This window comes from Rhincodon typus, chromosome 12, assembly GCF_021869965.1.
Source record: "Rhincodon typus isolate 14 chromosome 12, sRhiTyp1.1, whole genome shotgun sequence".
NCBI classification, from domain to species: domain Eukaryota; kingdom Metazoa; phylum Chordata; class Chondrichthyes; order Orectolobiformes; family Rhincodontidae; genus Rhincodon; species Rhincodon typus.
The window spans coordinates 8102391-8128898 of NC_063343.1; the positions used below are offsets into that span (position 1 = coordinate 8102391).

General features: G+C 41.2%; 1 protein-coding gene across 1 annotated transcript in view; it reads right to left on the bottom strand.

The window, feature by feature from the left end:
• The window catches only part of LOC109937103 (dedicator of cytokinesis protein 2-like), a 587118-nt gene that overhangs the window by 422885 nt on the left and 137725 nt on the right, over positions 1–26508 (bottom strand). The window contains exons 13-19 of the mRNA XM_048603933.1: positions 24775–24900; positions 19336–19460; positions 15159–15257; positions 9968–10040; positions 7262–7365; positions 4918–5104; positions 1501–1598 (exon numbers count right to left, since the gene is read on the bottom strand). Coding sequence (XP_048459890.1) covers positions 1501–1598; positions 4918–5104; positions 7262–7365; positions 9968–10040; positions 15159–15257; positions 19336–19460; positions 24775–24900 — 812 coding nt within the window. The remainder of the gene's footprint in view (positions 1–1500; positions 1599–4917; positions 5105–7261; positions 7366–9967; positions 10041–15158; positions 15258–19335; positions 19461–24774; positions 24901–26508) is intronic.

Below are 26508 nucleotides of genomic sequence, written 5' to 3' on the forward strand. Positions count from 1 at the left end.
TGTGCTAAATTGCCCATAGTGTCCAGAGATGTGCCAGCGAGGTGGATTAGCCATGGTAAGTATGAGTCACAAGGATAGGATAGGATAGGGTAGAGACCTGTGTTCATGTAGAATGCTCCTTGGAGTGTCTGTGCAGACTCGATTGGACTCAATGCAAACCTCTATCTGCATTATGATTCTTGTACCTTCTTGAATCATTAGGTGGAGAATCAATGGCAAACACAATGGATATTCTGGGTCCATTCAACCTGATTTCACAGGGATCAGGCACTTGGTAAATGGGGTCCTCACCATTTTCAGGTCAGATGTGCCACCTCCAGAAACAGCCAGCCAATCAGAGGCTGGCAGCTACCCAGAACCCACAGCACCACCAGCAACTGTGGCCACTGCCGGAACTGCAATCAAACCAGAGCAGAGGTCAGCCCTGGAGTTCTGGAGGAAAGCAGAGACACTAAGGTTAGTCAGGGAGGCTGCAATGAGAAATTTGGGGTTGGGGGGGGGTGTCTGTTAAAAGGCACAGTGGGGGTCTTCACATGTCAGCCCCTTGCTGTTGACAGTTCTCCTTGTTGAAGTTACCCACAAAGGAGGGATTTGTCCGTTCCACCAGGATACAGACATTCTCAGCATTTTAGCCACATAGTGTGCCTATCATTGGTATAATAGGAAGGGGCAGTGGGAATGAGGCCCTTATGTGGCTATTGAAGTACCTCAAATGCCATCCAGATGCAAAGGCTGTTGTCAACTACTTCCACCTCAAAATTAGTCAGGTTCGGTCAGAACAGTGATAGGATGTCCACCAAGCAACTTCTGGACTGATTGTATGTCATGTTCACCTCCCCTCTCTGAGGGAGCAGTAAATTCACACACAAAATCCCAGTGACCCTTTTTCGCTGTTTTCTCTCTAAAGACACGATCAGACCTGCTGAGTTTCTCCAGTTTTTTTTTTGCTTCAGATCTTCAGCATCCACAGTTCTTTCTTTTGTGTTGAATTCAACATGGTTCCTTGTATTGTCTCAAATTTCAGTTCTGCTGATGGTGAGGGATATTATACCCAGGGAATTCCCAGGAACAGGGCCATCAAGGATGAAAATGCACCTTGCATCAGGCTCTTTCTCATTGGACATTTGAGTCCAAACTGCCCCTTGAATATGATCCTGCTGGATTACAACAACTGAAGATGAACAGACATCAAGAACCTCATGACAAAGTAGTGTTGGGGGTGGGGGTGGGCAGAACAGAATGGTATGTTTACCATTTGTTTCAGAGATAGTAGGAACTACAGATGCTGGAGAATCTGAGATAACAAGGTGTAGAGCTGGATGAACACAGCAGGCCAAGCAGCATCAGAGGAGCAGGAAGGCTGATGTTTTGGGCCTCGACCCTTCTTCAGAAGGGTTCATCCAGCTCTACACCTTGTTATCTCTGTTTACCATTTGTGTTGTGTTCCTGAGAGGTGCTGGGATATCTACAGCAGAGATTGATTGCTACAATTGACCTTACCTTAACGACCTCTTCTCCATCAACTATCTTCAGCTTCTCCAGGTTTTCTTGCAAGAGTTCAGGTTTGGTTCTCCACTTCAAAAGGCCCAGCAAACCGACTGTCAAAAAGAAAGCCTCAGTGATTATCTGCACTGCTTAGTTGAAGCACGAAGCAAAACACTATAGATCAGGACTTCCCCAAGTGGAATGCCAGGACATCCAAGCAACATCACAAGCTAAAAGTTTCAGATTGAGAGAACCAAGGTGGAAAGGCCTGACATGACCTAGTACTGGACCACCAGAGTTACAACAGGTGTATCCCCACTCCAACAGGCCCTCACTCTTCAGTTCTCGAGGAGTCGCAAAAGATTTCCAGGCCTCAACATAGGGCCACAGTGGGGAAACCTTTGGGAAGCATAGATTAGATGCTGTTAAATCTGACGTGAGAAAGAAATTGCTGGAAAACTCTTAACAAAGTCAGGCAGCCTCTAGGGGATGAAAATCAATTCCCATTAAGGGGAGGCAATGGCCTAGTGGCATTATCACTAGACTGATAATCCAGAGGCCCAGGAAACGTTCTGGGGGCACGGGTTCGAGTTTGGTGGAATTTGAATTCAATAATTACCTGGAAATAAGAATCTATTGATGACCATGAAACCTTAGTTGATGGTCAAGAAAAACCCATCTGGTTCACGAATGCCCTTTAGTGAAGGAATCTGCCATCCTTATCTGGTCTGGCCTAGTGCCTGATTCTTAACTGCCTCTGGGTAAGTAATGAACTGTCCAGCCAGTCGAGCGCACATCCATGGATGAATTTTTTTTAAAAATCAGATTGATGCTCAAAGGCTTCAGCATTTTCCACAATAACTTAAGCTTTGTTGCACTGAATATTTTCAAGTAATTGCCAAGTGTGGGGGTGAAAGGATTCTTAAATTGTATATCAAGACTCTTCAAAAATTGACTCAATTCGTGTTGTATTTGATCATGTTGTATCACTCATTTCACGTCAACAATTGTTTTTAAATGCAATCGGTTACGAAACAGATAAAAATAGGGAGGTTTCACCAATACTCACACACAGTACCGGTTAGACAACAGCTGGAATACTGTGAGCAGTTTTGGGCTCCTCATCTGAGGAAAAAATATTCCGGCATTGGCAGCAATCCAGAGAAGGTTCACTAGCCGATCCTGGACATGAAGGGACTGTCTTACAAATTAAGTAGGTTGGACCTGTACTTGTTGGAGTTTAGGAGAATGTGAGACGACTTTATTGAAACATATAAGATTCTTAGAGGACTTTTCAGGATAGATGTGGAGAGGTTGTTTACCCTTTTGGGAGAGGCTAGGACCGGAGGGCATAATCTCAGAATAAGGGATCAATTGTTTGAGACAGGGATGAGGAGAAGTTTCTTCTCTCAGAGGGTAGTGAATCTGTGGAATTCTTTATCATGAAGAGTTGTCGAGGCTGGATCATTAAGTATATTCAAGGCTGAGATAGACAGATTTTTAATCTGGAAGGGAATCAATGAAAAGTCAAGAAAGTAGATTTGGGCATAGTCAGATCATCCATGTCTCATTGAATGGCAAGCAGTATCGAAAGGCTGAATGGCATACTTTTGTCCCCACATCTGATAGCACTAATTGAGGCAGCTAGTCTACATTATTGCAGACAACACATATTTGAAAGAGACCAAAATATAAGGATCAGGACATCAGGAAACTGCTATTTTTCAGATGTCACCATGACATCCTTAACAATTGCCTGAGCTGTCAGATGAGGACTCAGTGTAAAATCTCAGCTGAGGCACAGGTCCTCCTCCAGTACCACACTGTGTTATGCTCATGACAGCACTGTAACATCAAAGTCATCTGTTCAATTCCTGGAATGGAGTTTGAGAACAAGACTTTTCAATTGAGAAGTGAGACTGATGTGACGATGCTGTCAGTTTAAGATGTTATTTTGTCCTGTTTTTTTTGAAGAGAGGATGTAAGTCAGAGGATCCAAGCTGGCTACTGAAGACCTCTTGTGTAAACAGCTTGGGAGACCTTGGGTTTCTTTAATGCAGCCTGAATGGGTGTAGCCATCTCTCACAGATTAGGATTTCTGGGTTTTGGTTTTTCAGGAGCATCAGAAGATATTGGGGTCTCAATAGAGTTGAAAGCTTCAGTGAATGTCTCCTGGCTGTTACTCTCTCTGAATTTTCTCTTGATGTTTTTTTCCTCCTGGACAGAAGAACTGCACGTGAGAATCTATGTCTGAATTTGCTTTTTTGCCAAGGGGTGTGTTTATGGGATATTACTATATTGGGACAGTTAATTAGTAATAATTACTGTGTCAATTATTTAGTTACATTTTGCAAGAAAGTTACATTATTCTAAATTCCTCTTTCTTTGGTTGTATTTTAACAACAGTGTTTCAGTAAATTGTGTTTTGCTTAATGTCAAATAGTTTGAGCAGTCATGTTTCATCTGGAATAGGCATTTTGCTTTTGCGTTTAAAAATAAGAAAATGTTAGGGTCTAGGCCACCTTCTTAAAATATTTTGAGGGGGTCTGGCCCTGCCCATAACAATAATACCAACTGGAGTTTCATCAAATGGCTTCCATTTCATGCTGCAACATATCATTTTGTGATCTTAATGCATTACGCAAAGTGTTGGCAGAAACAGTAATGTTATTGCAAATGGCATTGCACAGAAGTTAAAAGGCTTTATGCCTTTGACACGTAGATAATGCACAAAATAATGAGTGTAGGGTCTCCCCCACTATTGTACTCAATTCTGAAGTTCAGAATGACACTAAGAAACAGCTCCCAAAAACACTGAGCAGTACCAAAAATAATGGACTACATCCCACTCTTCACAGCAGGATCAAGCAAAACACGTTTGTGCCTCTGAAAATCTTTAAATGAACAGATCAGCGTACTTCATGCACTGTGCCAGTACAATGCTCGCCAAGTACCTTCCACATTTATTGAAATGCATCTGCTTATGCCACTAGCCAGTCATTATTCTCTGCTGTGCTGCCCCTCAGTGTGTGAAATGATGGTCAATCACCTTCCACTTTTACAATCCAAAATAATTGAAAACAACAAAGGCATTGGCCAGCAGCTCTCCGTGGTGTACTTGCTCCCAGATGAGGCTGGAAGTCCCAGTCAGTTGCTCCAAGTGTAATGTCACTGTGGGGCAGCTGGGTTCGTGGCAGACAACATGCCAACCAACCTCTTGGTCGGATGGTGTGAGATCCCCCATAGATGGTGTAATCCCCCATAGAATCCACCCTGTGAATTTGCAACAGTAACCAGACGTCCAATAGGACTTAATTAACTGCAGTATTCTTTGTCTCTTGAAAGGCATTATAACATCCTATCTTTCTTGGATTGTTTATGTATTTCTATGGATATCTTAGCAGTGTATAGTAAACTAGCCACAATGCATACCATTCTGTGTGAGTTTTGTGGAACACACCAGGGTTGAGATGACAAAGGTGTCTCTGGAACTGCTGGACAAGCCTCCTCCTAAAGTAGTGTTGCTGCGGCTGAGTGTGTAGCCTTTGAGCTCGGAGGCTGGGCGAGTGGACAGCAGCTTGGTGTATATGTTGGCTTCTTCCATTTTTTTGCTATCACCCTGTTAGCAGGCAACAAAAGAGAGGATAAGATACAGTTTTGTTTAATACAAGTAGTCTCCAAATATCAATCACAATCCCGTCTTCTCTTTAGTGTTGCTACTTCTGAATATCATTAAGTACTTCTTAAATCCTCAGGTCATTGTCAAAATGCTTGGACAGGATTAGAATTTTGCAGGATGTGGAATGAGGATGGTGTAGCAAGAGCAAGAGGAATGCTTCGAACTCCATTGTACCAGGACAAATCATCAGAAATTGTGCAACAGTCTGATTGGTTGTGGAAAGTCAAGATTAGTGAGTGCATCCAGAGAACATCCAACATCCAGTTGCAATTTTTAAAAGAAGAACCATAAAGTGCTTTAGCCCTTCAAGCATAGCAGAGAGAGATTCCAATGCAGAGATAGTCTGTTAGTGAGATCTTTCTTCAGACGAGTTATGACCCACCCTGATCGTACAGCAGTACGTTGCACAATGAGATAAAATGAAGAACTGAACATGCTAAAGAGTTGAAGCAAGCAATATCAGAAATTGCTGGAAAAACCCAGCAGGTCTGGTAGCATCTGTAGAGCAAAAGTGGAGTTAATGTTTGAGTCCAGTGACCCTTTTTTGAGAATCCAGGCCATTGTTTTCCAGTTATTTTACCCAGCTGTTAGAATACAGCAACTGACTGCTGTGAAAAGACAGCGGGAGGATGGGGCGAGGATTAATTACTGATTGATTAGGGAGACAAAGATTATCGGGGTAAGCAGGAGACTAGAGTCAGCCCACAATCAGATCAACCATATGATTATCAGCTGGCAGAGCTAGCACACTATATGTCACAATGAGATGTGGAAGCAGAAGTAGGCCATTTGGCCAATCAAGTCTATTCTGCCTGTGAATGAAATAATGGTTGATCTGATAATTTGGCTCACCTCTGCATCAAATTTGTAAATTTGCGTGGAGTCTCAAAGTTTTGAATGCGGGACTAACACTAAAGAAGTTTCTTTAAAAAGAGGCATGACTGAGATATCCTCAGGGTAGGAATTGAAGGTGAAATTTGTCACTTAAGATGTTTTTATATGTTGTGATAGGTTTGAGTTGGACATGCATCAGCATTCCTTCATCATTTCTGGTTCAGTATCTTGGAATCCCCTACTTAATACCAGCAAGGCATTACTATCACTGTAAGATATGCATCTCTTCCAAAGAAACTAGAATGCACCATAAATATGGCCTTTCCAATATTACCCATAATAAGAATTTATTCAAAATAGAAATCTCAAGTCTATTCTCCATTGTTTATATGCTCCAAATTTGATTCTAAAACTGATGATTTCATGAAGATTGTTCTTGTGGGGAGTGGAAAATATTGCAAGGTGGGATATTTTCAGTTGGGGCTAAGATGTACTTACAGCACATAGTCATAGATTCATAGTGTCATGGAGTTGTCCAGCGTGGAAATGGACCTTGCATCTAACTCGTCCATGCCGACCAGATATCCTAAATTAATCTAGTTCCATTTGCCAGTATGTGGCCCATATCACTAAACCCTTCCTATTCATGAACACATCCAGATGACTTTCAAATGTTCTGATTGTACCTGCCTCCACCACTTCCTCTGGTGGCTCATTCCAAACATGTTCTACCCTCTGCGTAAAAAAAAGTTGCCCCTTAAGTCCCTTTTAAATCTTTTCCCTCTCATCTTGAATCTATGCCTTCTAATTTTGGAATCCCCTATCCTGAGAAAAAAAAGATTTTGCCTATTTACCCTGTCCATGCCCCTCATGATTTCATAAACCTGTGTAAGGTCACCCCTTAGCCTCTGACGGTCCAGGGAAAATAGTCCCAGCCTATTCAACTACTCCCTACAGCTCAAACCCTCCAACCCAAGCAACATTCTTGTAAATCTTGGGAGATTTATAACTTGTCGACTTGTGTAACACCATATCCTGGGATTGCTCGGTGCTGATACCGAGTACTAAGAATGAATACTTTTCAATGACCAAGTATCAAGAATCTTAAAGAAAACTAAAAGAAATATTATATGAAGCGACAAATTCAATAATTATATCGTTCAGCACTCTGAGTAGTAATCCTAATTCTACACAACAAACAGGCGATAAATAACTGGCAGGATCCAGTGTGTGACTGATAATTGTGAAAACAAAGCCATGTACCTTGTACACCAGCAGTTCATGAGTACCATCTTGCAGTGTTGTACCATCATCTTTCATCAGTCTCACAAATGCCATTGCAAAATTCTTTTCACTCTTGTCTTTCGCTGTAGTTACAAGAACAATAAAGCTAGTTAAATCCAGGGGCCTTGAGGAGATAGACAACAAAGCCGTCAGACCACAAGATGAAAGAGTAGAAGTAGGCCATTTGTCCCATCGAGCCTGTCCTACCATTCAATGAGATCATGACTGATCCGATAATCCTCATGACCTGATTCCCCTACTGATTAAAAATCCGTCTCAGCCTTGAATGTACTCAATAATCCATACGCAACAGGTTATTTCAGTAAAGAATTTTTAGATTCACCAATCTCAAATGAATTCCTGCTCATCTTTGTTTTAAATGGGTGACCTTTTTGGAATTTATGGTCTCTGGTTCTAAACTCTCTCTCATGGGGTAGCAACCTCTTGGCATTGAATCTGTCAAGCTCCCAAAAATCTTACATGTTTCATTAAGGTCCCCTCGTATTCTTCTAAGCTCCAATGAGTACAGGGCCAAACTAAACCTCCCCTCATAAGACAACACCTCCCTGCCTAGGATCAACTTAATGCATGTTCTCTGGGCAGTCTTCGATATCAATATATCTTTCCAAAGATAAAGGAAACAAAACTGTTCACAATATTCCAGATGTGGTCTGATCAGGTGTCTCGTATAGTTTCAGCAAAGATTCTATTTTTTATACTCTATTCCCTTTGAAATAAAGCCCAGTACTACATTTGCTTTTCCTATTACTCATTAAACTTGGACGCCTGATCTTGTGATCCATGCATAAGGACTCCAAAATCCCTCTGTTCTGCAGCTTTCTGCAGTCTCCCTCCATTTAACTAACAGTCAGTCTTCTAACTTAATCTTTCTTTTTCATTGGGTTATATCTTTGCTGACGGTTGTGCATTATTTTCTTAAATATCTACAACTGTTCCTCAACGATCTTTCCTGCTAAATTCTTTCTGACTTTACTCAAGTCAACTCTGACCTCATCCTTATGCAATTATTATTTTTTTTAAGCTGAGCATAGTTGGTTCTGAACCATGTTTCTCACTCTCAAACTGCATGCTAAATTCAATCATGTTATCTTCAGTGCTCCCTAGGGAATCTTTTCAGTTGGGGATAATTCAGTTGGCCACCATATAAGGTTCTAGAAACTGTCCCGAATACAGTCTATGAATTCTTCCTCATGGCTTCCTCTGACAATTAGATTTTCCTATTTTACATGAAGATTAAAGTCATTCACGATTAATGTAATGTCTTTATGTGTCCTCATTATTTCCTGATTTATTTTCTATCCTAACATATAGGACTGTTAGGGGGCCTATAGACCACTCCAATCAGTGTCTTTTCTCCCCTTCTAGCTCCTACCCATATGGATTCTATGTCTTCTAATCCGAGATAATTCCTTCTATCATAATTGTTCCAAATCATACGAACAAAACGGCTCATCACCTTCCCATTCTCATCTATCCTTCGAAAATCCACGTACTCCTAAATATTTAATTTCCAGCTTTGATCTCCTTGTAACCATGTCTCCATTATTGCTATAAGATCATACCCATTAATTACTATTTGTGCTAATAATTCATTTATTTTGATCTGAATTCTTCATCATTTAGAGTCATAGAGCTGTACAGCACAGAAACAGACTCTGTGGTCCAACTCGTCCATGCTGACCAGGTATCTGAAATTCACCTAATCCCATTTGCCAGTATTTGACCCATATTGGTCTATTCATATATCCATCCAGATGCCTTTTAAATATTGTAATTGTACCAGCCTCCACCACTTCCTCTGGCAGCTCATTCTATGTGCACACAACCCTCTGTGTGAAAAAGTTGTCCCTTAGGTCCCTCTCATCTTAAAACTATACACTCGCATTTTCGACTCCCCTACCCTGGGAAAAGACCTTGGCTATTCACCCTATCCATGCCCCTCATGATATTATAAAACTCTATAAGGTCACCCCTCAACCTCACATGCTCCAGGGAAAATAGCCCCAGCCTATTCGGTCTTTCTCTATAACTCAAACTCTCCAAACCTGGTAACGTCCTTGTGAATCTTCTGTGAACCCTTTCAAATTTCACAACATCTTTCCTAAATCAGGGAGACCAGAACTACATACAGTATTCCAAAAGTGGCCTATACAGTGTTCCGTACAGCCGCAACTTGATATCACAACTCCTATACTCAAAGCACTGACCAATAAAGGCAAGCGTACTAAATACCTTCTTCATCACTCTGTCTACCTGTGACTCCGCTTTCAAAGAACTATGAACTTGTAACCCAAGGTCTCTTTAACGATGAGCCTTTACTTTTGCTGTTTTGCCATTTTTGTCTCTTTAACTCTATTTGCTGCTTTTTATGCTTAAACATTCTGCCCCTTCCTGTCCCGCTCTAGGTATCATTATTAACTGCCCTGCAATTGCTTTGTAAGCTAAAGTATCTGCCCTCCCAAACACACCACACCCCTCTCCTATTTAGCTCTAGTTCAAGGACAGAGAAGTGAAAGTTGAGATGAGGATAGGATAAAAAGAACACGAAATGTGAAAGGACATTGTGACAAGGAATGGAGGGAGCAACTCTCTTTACTCTTTCCAGAAATGCTTCTTTGAAGGATTCTGGTTGGAAAATGCACTATAAGTGCAAATTGTACTTACACTCTTGTGACGATCTGTGCCGAAACATAAATCTCAAGTGTATTCTTTGCATTTCTTCCATTGGAATGGCAACCTGGTAACATATAAGTATCTGAATCAGACAGTGAATATATATATATTGTAATTGCTCGTGATAATTAGGTTACAATGTCCCACTTATGATGGTCTGGTTTCAGATGATTCCTTTATCCTGAATGATCTTAGTGCACACACACTTAAATCACAAGGAAATCCATTCTCTACTAAAGATTATGGATTAAACATGGAAATGAAGTGCTCTTGTTTGAAGCTCATTCATTGGCCAGGAATTTCTTGCATCTGTTCAAAATGCAGCAGATAGCAAGTCACCTGTTAAAGTAGAGGCTCTGTCATATTTCCAGTGAAATTGAAATAGAGCAGAAGGCAACTGCAATAATTATCTTCTGAGTCTAATTTTTGGCCAAAATAACACCAGTCGCTGCATTTCAGAAAGTAGTGAATTTAATTAATATGTATGCGATTAAGTGAGGCTAACAAAACTGTGTCAGATACTGTTCCACGTAAGGGAGTATAAGGTAATCTTTGGACCTCAGAAAGATAGATCAGGTTAAAGTGTGGTGTTGTCCCATGACTAGTATGTAACATACGTTTAATAGATATGCTCATGGTACCATCGCTGAATGACAACATGTGATCTGATGGGATAAACTCTTAGTCTCCACTTTGCTGAATCCTCTGACAGCATGACACACTGAGAGAAGCAGGCTCTATTTTACTCTAAAATTCTTAGCTTTTTCCCAGATGCACGAGTGCCTGTGATCGTAATATATGTATACACCGGTAGCTGTGATAACAGCCTACTGAATCTTTCAGTACTATATTACCCATGTCTTGTTCTTATGTTACGGGAGCTAACACAAGTGTCACCTCATCAAGGATAAATGCCCAGCTGAAGGTAATAAACCCAGCTGTAATTCAATCTATGACAGATCCTAAGGACAGAACAGATCTATGTTTCCAAAGAAATGACTCCCAGATCCCAGATAATCACATCGCAGAGTGCTTTCTAAAGTGATTTAAGGGTCCAAAGAGGGAAATTTCAAAGGCACAAGTAGCACCATTTCACCCTGCAAAATTGTCCTCACTGAGTTTGACACCATCCAAGATAAAGCAGCCCGCTTGATTGGCATTTCACCCACAAGCATCTATTCCCTCCACCACCAACACTCAATGCCAGCACTGTGTACTATCTATGAGATGCACCGCAGAAATTCACCAAAGTTCCTCAGACAGCACCTTCCAAACCCATGACCACTTCCATCTAGAAGAACAAGGGCAGCAGATATATGGCAACACCGCCACCTTCTAGTTCCTCTTCAAGCCGCTCACTATCCTGACTTGGAAATATATTACCATTCCTTCGCTGTCACTGGGTCCAAATCCTGGAATTTCATCTCTAATGGCATTGCGGGACAACGCACAAGCAGGAGGACTGCAGCGGTTCAAGAAGGCAGCTCAGCACCACCTTCTTAAGGGCAACTAGGGATGGGTAATATATGCTGGGCAGCCAGCGACACCCACATCCCACAAATGAATAAAAAGAAAATAAAAATAAGAATTGCTCGGCCATTTCAGAGAGCAGTTAAGAGTCAATGGCATTGTTATGGGTCTGGAATCACATGTAAGCCAGACCAGGTAAGGATGGCAGATTTCCTTCAGAAGGTTGTAAACAAATTGGTAGGATGATTGGATTACTATCAACCAATGGTAGCCCCTTGATCACCATCTCTGAGACTAGCTTTCAACTGCAAATGTTATTAATTTGAATTCATTTTTCACAAGCTGTCATCATGGATATTGGCCCCCTGTCTCCAGGACATTAGTCTATGGCACTCCAGGTTATCAGTCAAATGAAATTACCACTACTCCACCGTCTTTGGTGTTCAAGCAGGAATCACCAGTTGCTGATCATCAGCTGGAACTTTCCTGACCAATTCTGCCTACAATTAACCCAGAGCTACTGAGGTCAGCTGTGATCTGCCAGGTGCCACTTGTCCCAAGATCAGAAGAGAGCAGGGTGCTAGCTTCCATAACCATTGGTCACCCACAGCATTTAGCAAGGTGACCATTGTCATGGCAACTCGAGTGCTCTAGATTGTGCAAAGTGTACTAAAAACACATTCACAATAAAATAAGGAGGAGGAGAGAGTAAATGAAAAGGAAAGGAATGTTCTGATTATTGAGATACAGCAGTAATTGTCAATTAGTGGTTTAATCATTAATCACTGGGAGGCTGAGTAACCATCTTCATGTTGACTGATTTAAACCTAGTACAGTTCAGATGGAGGTTGGTAACTTCAATAAATTTGGCATCAATGTTAATTTTGCTACAAGATGAAATTATGATTAACCAAAGCCAAATTGGGCCAGGTTCATCATAAATATATGACACACACACACACACACACACGCATGCGCACACGCACACACACACACGGACACACATACACACAGACACACACTCTCACTCACACACACGGACACACACGCACACACGGACACATGCACAGACACTCACACACATGCACACACACACACACGGACACAGACACGGACACCCACATACACACCTGTTTTGGAATAGGGGTTTGTTTCCACTCCATACTACTGAGGTACTGGGGCCTGCCACAAACTAGTCTTGAAAATAAAATCGAAACACTTAATGTACAATTGTACAATTGCTTTACTTGCACTTTTTGTGATTAATTATTGATTTTTCTCCCGCAGGTACATATTTTGCAATGGTAATTTTCCTCTTGCAGAACCACAGTCAGCATGATGGTTCAGGCTTTACTAATACCCAAAAATTTTACAGCCTAACAGTGATAAATAGCAGAGCAATGAACTGGGATTGGCAGTTATTGGTTACATCTGTGTCAATTCTTGAAAAATGAAGTGAATCCCTCCCCATCCTGAGTGATTCTTCCTGGGCCACAGTTCAATAGGAAACCCTTGATGTCCCTTCACAGTCACTACGCGTCAGAAAGTGTTACTGAGCCAGCTAATTGAATATGGTTCAGTTCCATCATGTTCTCAGCCAACCTCCATGGATACAGAATCACTGAATTTGGAAGAGGCCATTCAGCCCATCATTGGCTTTTTGAATGAGTAATCTGCTCTGTCCCCCTCCCTTGTTTCTTTGTTTTTTGCTACAGTCCTGAAATTTCTCAATTTACTCATGAAGCATTTATCTGATTCCCTTTTGGGAAGTACAACGGAATCTGTTTCCACCACCCTTTCATGAAATGCTTTCCTGATCACATAAAACAAACCTCCTTATCTCACATCTGGCTCCTCTGTCTGATCACTTTAAATATATGCTCTAGTTATCAATGTTCCTTCCACTGAACATTGCTCCTTACTTATTCTCTCAAAAAAAACTTCATGGTTTTGACCACTTTGACTAAATCTTCCCTTAACCTTCTCTGTTCTAAGGAGATCGGTCCTAGCTTCAACAGACTAATTGGCAATGTGGTGGTACCCCATATTGGCAATCTTCGAAAAGTGGGAACAAACCTCCAGTTGAGGCTTAATCTGTAATTTACAAATGTTTAGCCGAACCTCTTACCTTTTCACAAATGGGTACCATTTATTGCCAATCTGACTTGCCAACCGCACCTCAGGATCAGCTGAGAAGCAGGTGAGAAGACATTGGAGATCCTGTCTTCTAAACTCTCCCCAATTAATTGGGTGTAGAATTGAAGTTAGGCTGCCAATTAAGAGGCACTTAAGATCCTCACACTGTCACCACCAGTATTGCAGGAAGAGGTCCACCTATTCAAGTTCCTGTGCCCAACTGAGGAACCCCACCCTCCTCTATTTCAGCAGCAAAGGCCCTCCTTCCAGCAAGATAATCCACTGCCTCCAAACCAAACCCCTCCTATTAATGGGCCCTACTTGATGAAGCTCTCCCTCCCACCTATCCAATTCTATTGCCTCCAAGGCTGATTGTTGTCCCAGTCCTCCAGGAGTTCCAGCAGTGCCCACTGGGAGTGCTGTTGGGCCTGAAGAGTAGCTCATGATTGGAGACCTGATGGCAGGAAGGTATGTGTCTGACTGTTTTCTCTCTTTCCTTCACTATCCCACAGTTGTGACTGTGATTTCAGTTGCTCAGAAACTAAGATTTAAATCTCTCCATTTTCTATCTCCCTCCCTTTTTCAGGCACTCCTCAAAATCTACGTCTTTGTCCAGCTTGTTGAACACTCATCCTCATGGCTCCTTCTTAGACTTGTTCTGTTTATGCCACTTGCAAAATGCTTTGGAATGCTTTGCAATATTGAAAGAACTAGGAAAGTATTGCAGCTATAAAGTGTGAACAAAGGTTGGCATGTGTGACTCAAAGCTTGTGACAGACAGAACAATTGTTTAAAAGATGTGTCATTACATTGCTGTGAGAAGATCTGATTTCATGGGTGTTTTTGCTGTTATTGCTGGTGTTGATCATGGAAAATCTTTATGCACTGAATTTTGCCAAAATTTAAAATCATAAAACTTTTATGTTTACTTTGCAGCAGCAGTGAAAACAGCTCTCATGCTGATTCACATTTTCATTCTTTCTCATGTTCTAAAAAATCAGATTATGACATGACAATGTTCCAATGTCATCTGTTCACTAAACTGAGACAATCTGTATGGTAGGGATTCTACAAGTCTATGAATTGCTTCCTTTCCGTCATCAGATACATAAAGCAACTTGAAAACATGTTTTCCCTTGTTTGAAATTATCAAAGTAATAACCAGAATTGCTGTTTTGGAATCTACGATTTCATGGTCAATATTGTCAAAACATTTTCCGAAGTGAAAATGAGCCAATGCAGTTTCACTTGTTTCATTGACGTCTGTGCGTGCCTCATTTCTTTATGTCATAACTGTGACTAAACTTCAAATATAAAAACCAAAAGAACTGTGGATGCTGTATATCAGGAACAAAAACAGGAGTTTCTGGAAAAGCTCAGGAGGTCTGGCAGCATCTGTGAAGAAAAATCAAGTTAACGTTTCGGGTCCAGTGACCCTTCCACAAATTTCAAATCTACTTCTTTGATTCTGAAATACTTCAAGCCAGCTTGAAATGATGAAAGGCAATCTGTGTAATGCAAGCTTTTTTTCTGCAAATGTGGCATAGAACTGGAATATCCCGTTATTTTCGCTGACCTTGATTGTCTCAATCCAACGGGGTTGCTTGAACTGATAGTAGATGACAGATCGATATTCACTGACTGGTTTGTCTCCTGCACCCAGGCAAATAGCGTTCTGCATCAAAACAAGACAATTTTGTGAATAACGATTGCAGTGCACATGTGCAATATCTGAGTCTCATGTAACAGCACTACAACTGAATGGCACTGAATTGTGACAATCATTGCAATAGCTCTTGAACATTCTACAATTCTTCCAACTCTTTGTCCTTCACCCACTCCACCACCTTTGCTATTACAATCAATCTCTTCCCCAAGGATCTCACTGTTTGTCCATGCTATGTTCAGCAACGCTCAGGTATGTCATTCATTGCCCATCCTTCAAAGGATAAATGTTGCAAGCCCTGATGTGGCCTTGAAATCGACTAATTACTGGCAAATGGAACTAGATTAATTTAGGATATCTGGTTGGCATGGACAAGTTGGACCGAAGGATCTATTTCCACGCTGTACAACTCTATGACTCAATGATGATCTCCAGGACTGAACACATATTCTTCCCACTTTAATTCCTTATGCTTCAATCTTCCTGGAGGTGACACTGATAAATCAGGAGTGGGCTTTTTGGATAAATTAAAAACTTTAATGGGAGGAAATCCCAGAATTCCGCAACCATTCAGGTGGAAAGTGCTTCCCAATTTTGTTCCTAAAGTTGTAGCTCTAGTTTTAGTTGCCTCTCATTCTTGATATGTTCTGGGCACACACATTCGGACCCTGCCATTGCAGATGGTAGAAATTGAATCCAACAAAGTCTAGAATTAATGATGAACATGAAACCATTGTCAATCGTTGGAAAAATTCATCTGGTTCACTAATGTCCTTTAGGAAAGGAAATCTGTCATGCTTACCTGGACTGGCCTACATGTGACTCCAGACCTCCAGCAATGTGGTTGACACTTAACTGCCCTCTGGGGCAATTAGGGATGGACAATAAATGCTAGCCTAGCCAGTGATGGCCACATCCCATGAATGAATAAAAAAAAATCTGTTTTCTGGTTTTCTGTTATGACCTCATAGAATCTTTGCAATATTTTAAAAGAATTAACGAGATCATCCCAAAATGATTGACAATTAAGTTCAAAAGGAATCCTGCACTTGACTGATTGGATCAATGCGAGGCAAGATTGTCTGAAGTAACACTTCGAGTCTCTAGATCGTTACATGAAGGTGAGCTTATCTTGATACATATTGAGGAAGCAGAAGGATTTAACCCTCAAAATGGTAGAAATGACACAGTGCTCCTCTCTTTACCCCCATTTATCCCACCCGATTATTGCTACCTTATCCAGTTGCCCCATAAAATGGTGTTTTCCACCTACTGCTACCTCACTGACTTTACATCTGGCCTCCCCCTGTTGGTATTGTCCATTCCCAGCTATGCCATCAACTGATTTCCATTTGCCAACATCCCTGAACATGATGCCATGCTCATTTTTCTTCATTGATTAAAGCAGTCCATCGATTCTCTCCATAGTTAACTAAAATAGACTATTTGGCGCAACAGATCAATGCAGGAATTTGTGCTCCATATGAGATTCCTCCACAACTATTTACTTCACCCTAACAATTTTTTTTATTCTTTTGCAGTGTTCTCTCTCATTTACCTTTCTAGATTTCTCTCAAATGATTCCTTAAACATTTCCCTCAGCAATGCTTTGTTGTAGCATGTTTTACATTCTCACCAATCATAAGAGGTTTCTCCTGAGTTCCTTACTGTACATATTTGTGACTATCTTATGTGTCTACCACCCCTAGTTCTACAAGCTTCCATGCAGAAATTACATAATGCTGACTTGCCTTGTCTAATACTTCAGAATTTTAAAGCACTACCAAGTTACCTTCTTTGATTGAAGGGTCTAGGCCCGAAACGTCAGCCTCTCTGCTCCTATGATGCTGCTTGGCCTGCTGTGTTCATCCAGCCCTGCACCTTGTTGTCTCATTATCCATTTATTGGTGTTCTCCACCAAATGCACCATTTATTGATGCCTTTGCAAAATTTCCCATTAATCTGGCACCTTTACCAACCCCTCCCTGTTAAGGCCCTTATCCAATGGCCCATAAAATAGTGTCTTCTGACAATTCCTTAACTCACTGTTATCTCTCCTATTTTATGTCCATCCCTGTGTGTGGTATCTTTACCCAAATTCCCCAAATATTGGTGCCCGCCTCCAATCTTGGAGTCAAAGAAGCAAGATTGCTATTTGCTTTGTTTTCATAATGACAGTTCTGGTGGGGTGTATAAAACTAATAATGGATAAACAGTGTAGCTAAATGTGAATATTCATAGAACAAGAAAGTCTATATACAACAAAATCAATGAAAATTCTGTCCAAATTAATCGCTGTGTGTGTTGGCTGCTTCCTCAACTGAACCCATCAAATAAAACCTGCTGATTCAGTGATTAACTGATCACTTGTAAATACTTAAATCAATTACTTATTGCTCACAGTGAAGTAGGGTTGTCAACCCTCCAGGTTTCTCCTAGAATCTACTTTGAATAAACATAAATCTGCTGGAAACCGCTACCTGGGAGAAAATGCAGAGGGATGTACAAAAATTATGTGTTTCACCGCCTTCAAGCACTTTTCGATCTATATTTACAAAGCTATATGACTCTCTGACTCTATTTCAATTTAAAGTCTTACCTTCTGCCCTTTTCAAGAGAAAATAATCCATTTGTTTGCATTTTCCAACAATGGCTCCATTTGTTCTACCCTCTTTCAATTTCCAAATATAACGATACCTCTCCCATTTTACACCTCCCATCAATATTACTATCCAAGTGTCCCATAAAAAGGAACCTTCCATCAATTTCTTCAGTTACTGCCGACTCCGCAATTTTATACTTCTCCTAATAGGGTTATCTCAATCCAAATGCACATTTTTTGCTGCCCTCCCCTAATTTTCCCAACTAAAGTGAATGCCTTGCTTGCATTTCTCCAGTAACCAGCAGTCTTCACGAATTTGCTTTTCTGCAAGGTTTTCCTACTCACTGGTGCCCTCTCATTATTACCTCAGTGACTGGCAATTGGTAATTTCCCAAGTCTACCATAGATTGGCTCCTTCCTTCAAATGCCCGATTTGCTGCTGTCTTCCACAGTTCCTGCAATAGTCTTGCCCTCTCTCCAATTAATAATGTCATTGATTTATATACAGGTATTTTTCTAAGGTGCATTTCAGCAATTATTTATTTGGTAGAGCCACAGCACAATGTCACAATGATCAACATTGGTTAGAACGATGTATCATTCTTAAACAAAAAACAGGAATTGCTACAAAAGCTCAGCAGTTTTGGCTGCATTCGTGGAGAGAAGTAAGAGTTAACATTTCGGATGGAGTGACCCTTCCTCAAAACTCTGACGAAGGGTCACTCAACCCGAAAATTTAACTCTGATTTCTCTCCACAGATGGTGCCAGACCTACTGAGCTTTTCCAGCAATTTCTGTTTTTTTTTATTGATGATCTAAGCATCTGCAATTCTTTTGGTTGATATTTCATTCAGTTGCATTGTCTAATAATTGCAGGAAATTATTGACCTTAACTCTGTGGTTCAACAGGATGGGAAAAATACAACGAAGCCAAGGTTCTTGATCTCATCGGCACTTTCAAGAAAAGTGTTTAAAAGCTTCAAAATCACAGGCATAGTTTAAAAATAAGGGATCATCCAGTTAAGACAAAGGTGAAAGGAAAAAAAATGTTTCTCTCAGAGGGTTGAGATTCTTTAGAATTCCCTTCATCAAAAGCCAGTAGATGCAGAAACTTTAAATTTTTGCTAACCAAGGGAATGGATGATTATCAGGGATATGCAGGAATGGAGTTGAGGTTTAAACCAGATCAGCCTCAATATTGTTGAATGGGGGCAAGTTCAAAGGGCCAAGTGGCCTATTATTTGTGTGTTCAATGCACTTACGTCATACATTAGTCTCAAATGTGATCGATAAAGCTTCTGGATTAAAACATTTCCCATACTGTGCTCAATGCGTATGATTACACACAGCCCTTTTATATGAAGGAGTAGCTTAAAAACCATTCCTTCATGTATTTTCAGGAGAGCATGAACTTTTAATCTTGTTGCTCCCCTTCTACTAACCGCCATTGGTTGCCCATATTTGTTCCTGAGAAGAAATTATTACCGGAAGAATTTTACCATCGTCGCTACAGACACACATTATCACTTCCACATTCTTCTGTGTGGTCTTGTTGTACTTGTCAAAGTCGCCGTACTGGACAGTGATGTAAATATCATTCCGAACATCACCTGCAGAGGATTGGAACAGAGCAGTACCCTGAGATTAGTGGGCTTTACAATACTTTGGCATGTGAGAACAGACATTGGGTGCTAAAAGTAATAGAGTCCCATCAGCATATCACAGCATTTGGAGCTTCACTCTTGGCAGTGGGCTGATGTTCCAATCCAGTGCTCCCACTCCAGGGCATTGTGAGAAAGGTGTCCATAATCAGCAACTCAAGAATTGCAACTAAAGTGGCACAAACTATTTTCAGAAGGGAGTACTAATTCTTAAACCCATTTCTATCACTCTTTTCCTGACAATCAACCTGTATTTATTCTTTCACTGGATGTAAGCAATGCTGGCAAGGCTATATCTGATCACCCATAAGGAGGTGCTGGCGAGTTGTGAACCAATATGAGCTAAGGGTTGTAGATACAGCCACAAGGCAGCTCTGAAAAGGAGTAAGGATTCCCACTTATTGACAGTAAGGGAATAGTTATATAGTTCCAAATCAGGATGTTGTATAGCTTGGATGGGAAATTGCAAGTGGTGGCACCATCCTTCTGCATGAAAGAGGTCACAAATTTGGACAATGCTGATAAAGGAGCTTTGGGAAGTTGTCACATTGCAGCAAGTAGATGGTAAATACTGATGCAGATTGATGTCCGTGATGGAAGGAGTAAATGTTTAACTTAGTGGTCAGGATGTCAATCAACCAGATTGATTAATGATCGATGATGTCAAGTTTCTTGAGTGTCATTGGAATCGTCCTCATTCAGGCAAATGGAGAGTATTCCATCACCCTCCTGACTTGTGCCTTGTAAATTGTGAACTGGCTTTGGGGAGTCAGGAGTGTTTTTTTCCTAAAATATTCATTCAAGAGTTGTGAGTATCATTGGCTGGGCCAGCATTTATTGTTCATTCTGGATTATCCTTGAGAAGTTGATGATGAGCTACCTTCTTGTGTTATAGAATTCCTACAGTGTGGAAGCAGGCCATTCAGTCCACACCAACCTGCTGAAGACCAATCCCCTATGCTATCCCTGGAATCCTGTGTTTCCCATGGCTAATCCATCTAGTGTGCACATCCCTAGACACTATGGGCAATTTAGTATGGTTAGTCCACCTAACAGGCACATCTTTGGACTGTGGGAGGAAACTGGAGCACCCAGAGGAAGCCCATGTGGACATAGGGAGAACATGCAAACTCCACACAGACAGTCGCCTGAGGCTGGGATTGAACCCAAGTCCCTGGCGCTGTGAGGCAACAATGCTAACGACTGAGTCACTGTGCAGCCCTGAAGCAGTTTTTGGGAAATCAGGATTTTGACCCAGTGATACTAAAGGAACAGAGATATATTTCCAAATAGAGATGGTAAGTGGCTTGGAGGGGAACTTGCAGGTGTTGGTGTTCCCATGTATCTACTGCCCTGTCATTCCAGATGAAACTGACAGTGGGTTTGGAAGGTGCCTACTAAGAAGTCTTGGTGAATTTTTTGCAGTGCATCTTGTAGATGGGACATTCTGCTGCGACTGTGCATGGATGTTAGAGGGAATGGATGTAATGACAATCAAGCTGGCTGGCTTTGTCCTGGATGGTTTTAAGCTTCTTGAGTGTTGTTGGAGCTACACTCATCCAGGCAACTGGGGAGTATTCCATCACACTCTTGACTTGCGCCTTTTGAATCGTGGACGGGCTCTGGGAAGTCAGGAGATGAATTACTCGCTGGAGCATTCCTAGCCTCTGAACTGCTCTTGGAGCCATTGTATTTATATGCTGAATCCAGTTCAGTTTCTGGTCATGGATAACCCCTAGGGTGTTGATTGTGGGAGTTTATGTGATGGTAATGCCATGTGAGTTTCAAAAGGCAATTGAATATTATTTCTTATGGTTGATGCCTGGCATTTGTGTGGCATGAATGTTACTTGCCACTTGTCAGTCCAAGCTTGGATATTGTCCAGACCTTGTAGAATTTGAACATAGACTGAGGAATTACAAATGATGCTGAACCTTCTGCAATCATTGATGAACCTTGCTACTTCTAAACTTATGATGAAGGGAAGTTCATTGATGAAGCAGCTGAAGTTTGTTGGGTCTGGGACAATACCCTGAGGAACTCTTGCAGAGATGTCCTAGAGCTGAGATGATTGACCTTCAACAACCGCAACCATCTTCCTGTGTACCAGGCATGACATCATCTTTTCTACTTGATATCCATTGATTCCAGTTTTGCTAGGGCTGCGTTGTGCCACACGCAGTTCTTGCAGATTTGATGTCAAGGGTTGTCATTCTCACCTGACCTCTGGAATTCAACTCCTTTTGCCCATGTTTGAACTAAGGCTATAATGAAGTCCAGAGATATGTGAGGTGTGGCAGAATCCCCTCATCTGCACCACATGATTCCTTTTTGTCTTCAGCATAATGTCCCTTCCTTTCTAATCTTGTTGATAAAGTTCACTCGCTGTACTAGAGTGTTGTGAGATGGAAAGTCCTAATGAAAATGATCGAGCATTGTGACATCCAAACAATGTTAATTAACATTAATGAATATTATTTTAATTATTGCGCCCCAACACCCCCCTGCTTCTGAAGGGGCCTGATTCTGGATTAGTCAGGTTTAAAAGAGAACACCACCAAATGATTGTCGTTCTCTCACCATGATTATAACAATGCTTGACATCTTAAACTTGTCTCCTGCAGTTGCGAATAAATTCCCTTGCCAGATTTAGAAAGTGCAAGTGGGCATAGGGGGCTTGAGAAGCCAGCCAAATGACGTCAAATCCACAGCTGCTTCAAACAATTTCACAGCAGGCAGTGCAGTGGCCACCTGTAACCCCAGCCAGATCAAGTTAATAACAACGCCACTGAAAGGTGAAGGCTTTGAAATGCACAGCTTCTAAACTGGGTAAAATAGACATTGCTCCTCGACTGTATTCTGGAGTGGTTTTTCACCATTTTAAGGCTTGAGAGGTAAAGAAATTTGGAAATTCATCAGTAGAGGCCATTGAGTCCACGCTTCGTGTGTCCCTGTCAATACCTGTCAATATCCCATTGCTACATGCAGGGAAATAAACAACATGTAGGGTACTGTGAAACAGGTTTGAGGATGCACAGTAATTGGACTGAATTTAGTCACCATTTTCATATCTTGATTCATTTCGCACCTCGAGTAATATAGTCATTTATCACACTGGCTCTTGCAACCTTGCTCTGTGTGAATTCAGCTGCTATGTTATCCAATGTCACAATAGTAACTGCACTTCATTGGCTGTGAAGGATTTTGGGACACTCTAAAGACATGAAAGATTCTTCATTCTTATTGGTTCAAAAGGGGGTAGTAATACTGGGGTGTGAATAGGCCTCTACAGGCAAAAGGGGAAAGTGACAGCATGTTGTTTAGAGAGAAAAAGACATTTGGATTGTAGCCATTATTACTACATAAACAAACATAAAACAGACAATTTGCACAGGATAAGACACACTAACTGTAATGGCCGAGATGGCCCAATAATCTGTTTTCACAATGTTTTGTTGATGGATAACTGTTAAAGTGATTTCTGCTGTATGCGTGGAAGTTCAAGACCAGTAGAACTAATCCATTTATCTTCAGAGTTCAATTTAGTTAGCTCTGACCATATTTACCCTCCCTGTTTACCTGAAATATGAATCTCTTTACAGATACTGACTGACCTGTTGTTTATTGCCCCTCATTTGAGAATTTCAGCAACCCTATTTTTATTTGGTTTAATTTTCTTGTTTGCACACTCTGCAGTTCTCAAGGTGATCTGCCCTTCAGCCAGGAATTGAGCATGAAAACTAACAAGGGGCTTTAATTTTAAGGTTAGTGTTTTACCAAGGGGTGAGTTTTCTCTACAAGATCCTGCAGCATGTTAATCACTGTCTTTCGAGAGGGAACAGGGTATCTTGGCTTCATATCTGAACGTATGTCAGGCCCGTTCCAGGGCCTAATCCTGCGAGTTCCTGAAGTCCAACTGCTTCCATAATGTTCCCAATGGCAGCCAATTAACAGGGCAACCCCTGGAGGCCCACTAATTGAGGAATTGGGTGATTATTTGGATAGAAATGGTTTTCAGGGGATATGGCAGAAAGGCGGGAGATTAGCACGAGGTTACGGACCGGTGTGGCGATAGTGGGCTGAATGGCCTCCTTCTGCTCCAGAACAGTTCTGAGATTCTGTGGGCATTTGGCAGGGGGCGGGGGGGGGGGGGGGGGGGGGTTGGGTTACCTGACCATCTCCACACCTGATACGTCCACAGGGATGGACGCCTGATGGGCACCTCTGGATGAAGATACCCTCTGAAGACTTAAAATTTAATTTTGACAATGGCCAAGGAGACAGCATTGAGCCGGGAGGGCTGTGTCATGCTAGCACCGAGGGTGGGAAGGAAGTTTAAGGAGTCTTCACTGACACTCTCCAACTTGACCTTCTACCTCAATGCTGCCTTCAGGAATGCGTCAAGTTTCAGGCTCAATAGGAGGTCCGTATGGCAATAATAAAATTCCATGGCTCTAACAGGGCATTAGATTGCAAATAATTAGCTACCCTCTAGCACTATTGTCTGTCTCACCCACCTTCCCAGCAAGATTCCTCAGGTTTTCTGTTCCAACATACATATTTGAAAATTTCCCTGTCTTTCTAAATCTACCTCCAAGCGACTGATAAAATTCAGCCATTGGTGTTTTCTGCATAGAGTTTGCAATTAATAACTACTATGAGAATGGTGAAATTTTTTTTGACAAACCTACTGGGTCTCAAGACCTATGCTTGAAATCCCTGAGTCAGTAGTTTTGATCCTATCTGCTAGTAATGAGAGTTGAATATCAGATTTGAGTAAATGAACCCAAGTCCTATGGTTAGCTATTTAATTTTAAAAATATCTAAAACCAAGCCAACAATGAAGTTCCTGCAAGAAGTAAGTCAGGACTAAATTGATTCTCAGAAGTCACCATGCAATCATATCATTGGCACCTTTACTCTGCCAGAACTGCACGTGTAGAGGGGGCAAACGGGTGTGTAATAAAATCCCCATGAAAATGCTCCTGGGGCCCAAGAGGTGAAAGGATGTATCCCTGAGCCTCACAGATATGATTCATAAGAAATAGGAGCAGGAGTAGGCCATCTCACCCACTGATCCTGCTCCACCATTCAATAAGATCATGGCTGATCTTTTCGTGGACTCAGCAGCTCGATTTACCCACTACCTTCCCCTTCCACCCACAGCTCCCCCAGTCACCTACCCCCCAAACCTCTCGCCCTCCCGTCCCAATCACAGAATGTAAATTACAGTGCCCTAAGTGTTCACCCCTTGCAACCATACCTGGCATGATGATCTCTGGAAATCCCAACTTCCTGGCTACCACTGTGTTCCTGTCCACAAGGTGTGGATAATCCTTCCTGATCTGTGATACATCGCCTACCAGCATTTTCATGGTAACCCACAGACCTGAGAAAGGAAACAAGTGTTCAACAATGACTTGTTATGTACTTGCAGAGCAGGTCAAAACGGCTGTACCCAGTAGGTGGCCACGAGACTGGCAATTTTTGAATAGTGGTTTGTCCATGCATTTCTAGATGTTCATATCTGGGGGAGACTGTGCACCTGCAGATGTTTGCACTGGATCAAACGTCTGCAGGTTCTAATGTAGTCAGACAATCTGTAGGCATGAGGTAAATCCAGTCAGTTATCACATTGGTAATGTCAATTCTGTGTTTGTTTCTACTATTCGATGCTTGTTTATACAATAAGAGAGAATAGGTTAAAACCATTTGAACAGCAAGCCCAAGGCAGAACAAAATAATGATCTAACTGCTAAAACTCTCCTTAAAAATAAAGCAGAAAATGTTTGAAATACTCAGCAGTTCAGCCAGCACCTGAGGAGAGAAAAACAGAGCTAACATTGCTACTCAATGACTTTTCATCAGGTGATAGGCATTTGACCTGAAAAGTTAGCTTTGTCCCATGGTCTACACCTGCAGTCTGACCTCCTGAGTATTTCAATGTTTTTGTTCTTTTCTTTCTTTCAAAGCTCTTCGTCAACTCAACAAAATAAGTGACAGCCTATCACTGGTTTATTTATCAAGGCAAAGTCCTGCCCAATCACCGTAAATTTGCTGGTTTAAAATGTAAACAAAACCTGGCAGTTAACTGTCAATCATCATTCACCATAGCAATGCCTCCATTATTCAGCGTGCACTTGCCAATTAATCAGCACACTCTTCTCATGTAGTATAGATAGTGGCTTTCCCCTGGTATTTTTGAAAATTGTCCTCATAAATGCGAGATGCAAAACTTTAACAACATGTCTCAATTTTCATCAAAATTCAAATTCTGTACAAGTAAATGATTATTTTCTGTTTTGGATTAGATTACAAACATCTGCAGTGTTTTGTTCTAGTTCTAAAACTTATTGTTTCATTAGCAATATGTCTTCATAAAGAAATAATAAAGGCAAAGTGATTACTTTACTATTGACATTTTGTTTAAATGTGAAATTATAATGTGATTTTCTATGCTGCCCTAATTATGCAATGAATATGCAATTTTAGTTGAAAATTGCTTTTATAATGAAACATTTGAAAGAAAACTTATCACAGGTAATCTTTTAAATGCAACACATGAAATAATTATTTTGACGTGAATTTTTCTATGTATATTTTTGATCATATTTTAGTTCACTCAACCACTTCAGTTGTGGCTTTGTGTTTTACAAAACATCCTGTAATTGTTGCCATGGAGCCTCTCTGGGTGAGATTGTACAACTAAAGATTATTAACATTGTCCATTAGTTCAAAGGTTGCAATTCAAACGCGTTTAGCACTGTTGTCTTCATTGTTCAGACCTTTGAGTGTAGCAGTTGGGACATTACATTGAGATTGTGCAGGACGTTGATGAGGCCTTTTCTGGAGTACTCTGTCCAGTTCTGGTCTCCCTATTATCGGAAGGATATTATCAAGATAGTTCAGAAGAGATTTACCAGGATGTTGCCAGGAATGGATGGTTTGAGTTATAAGGAGATGCTGGATTGGCTGGGACTTTTATCTCCGGAGCACA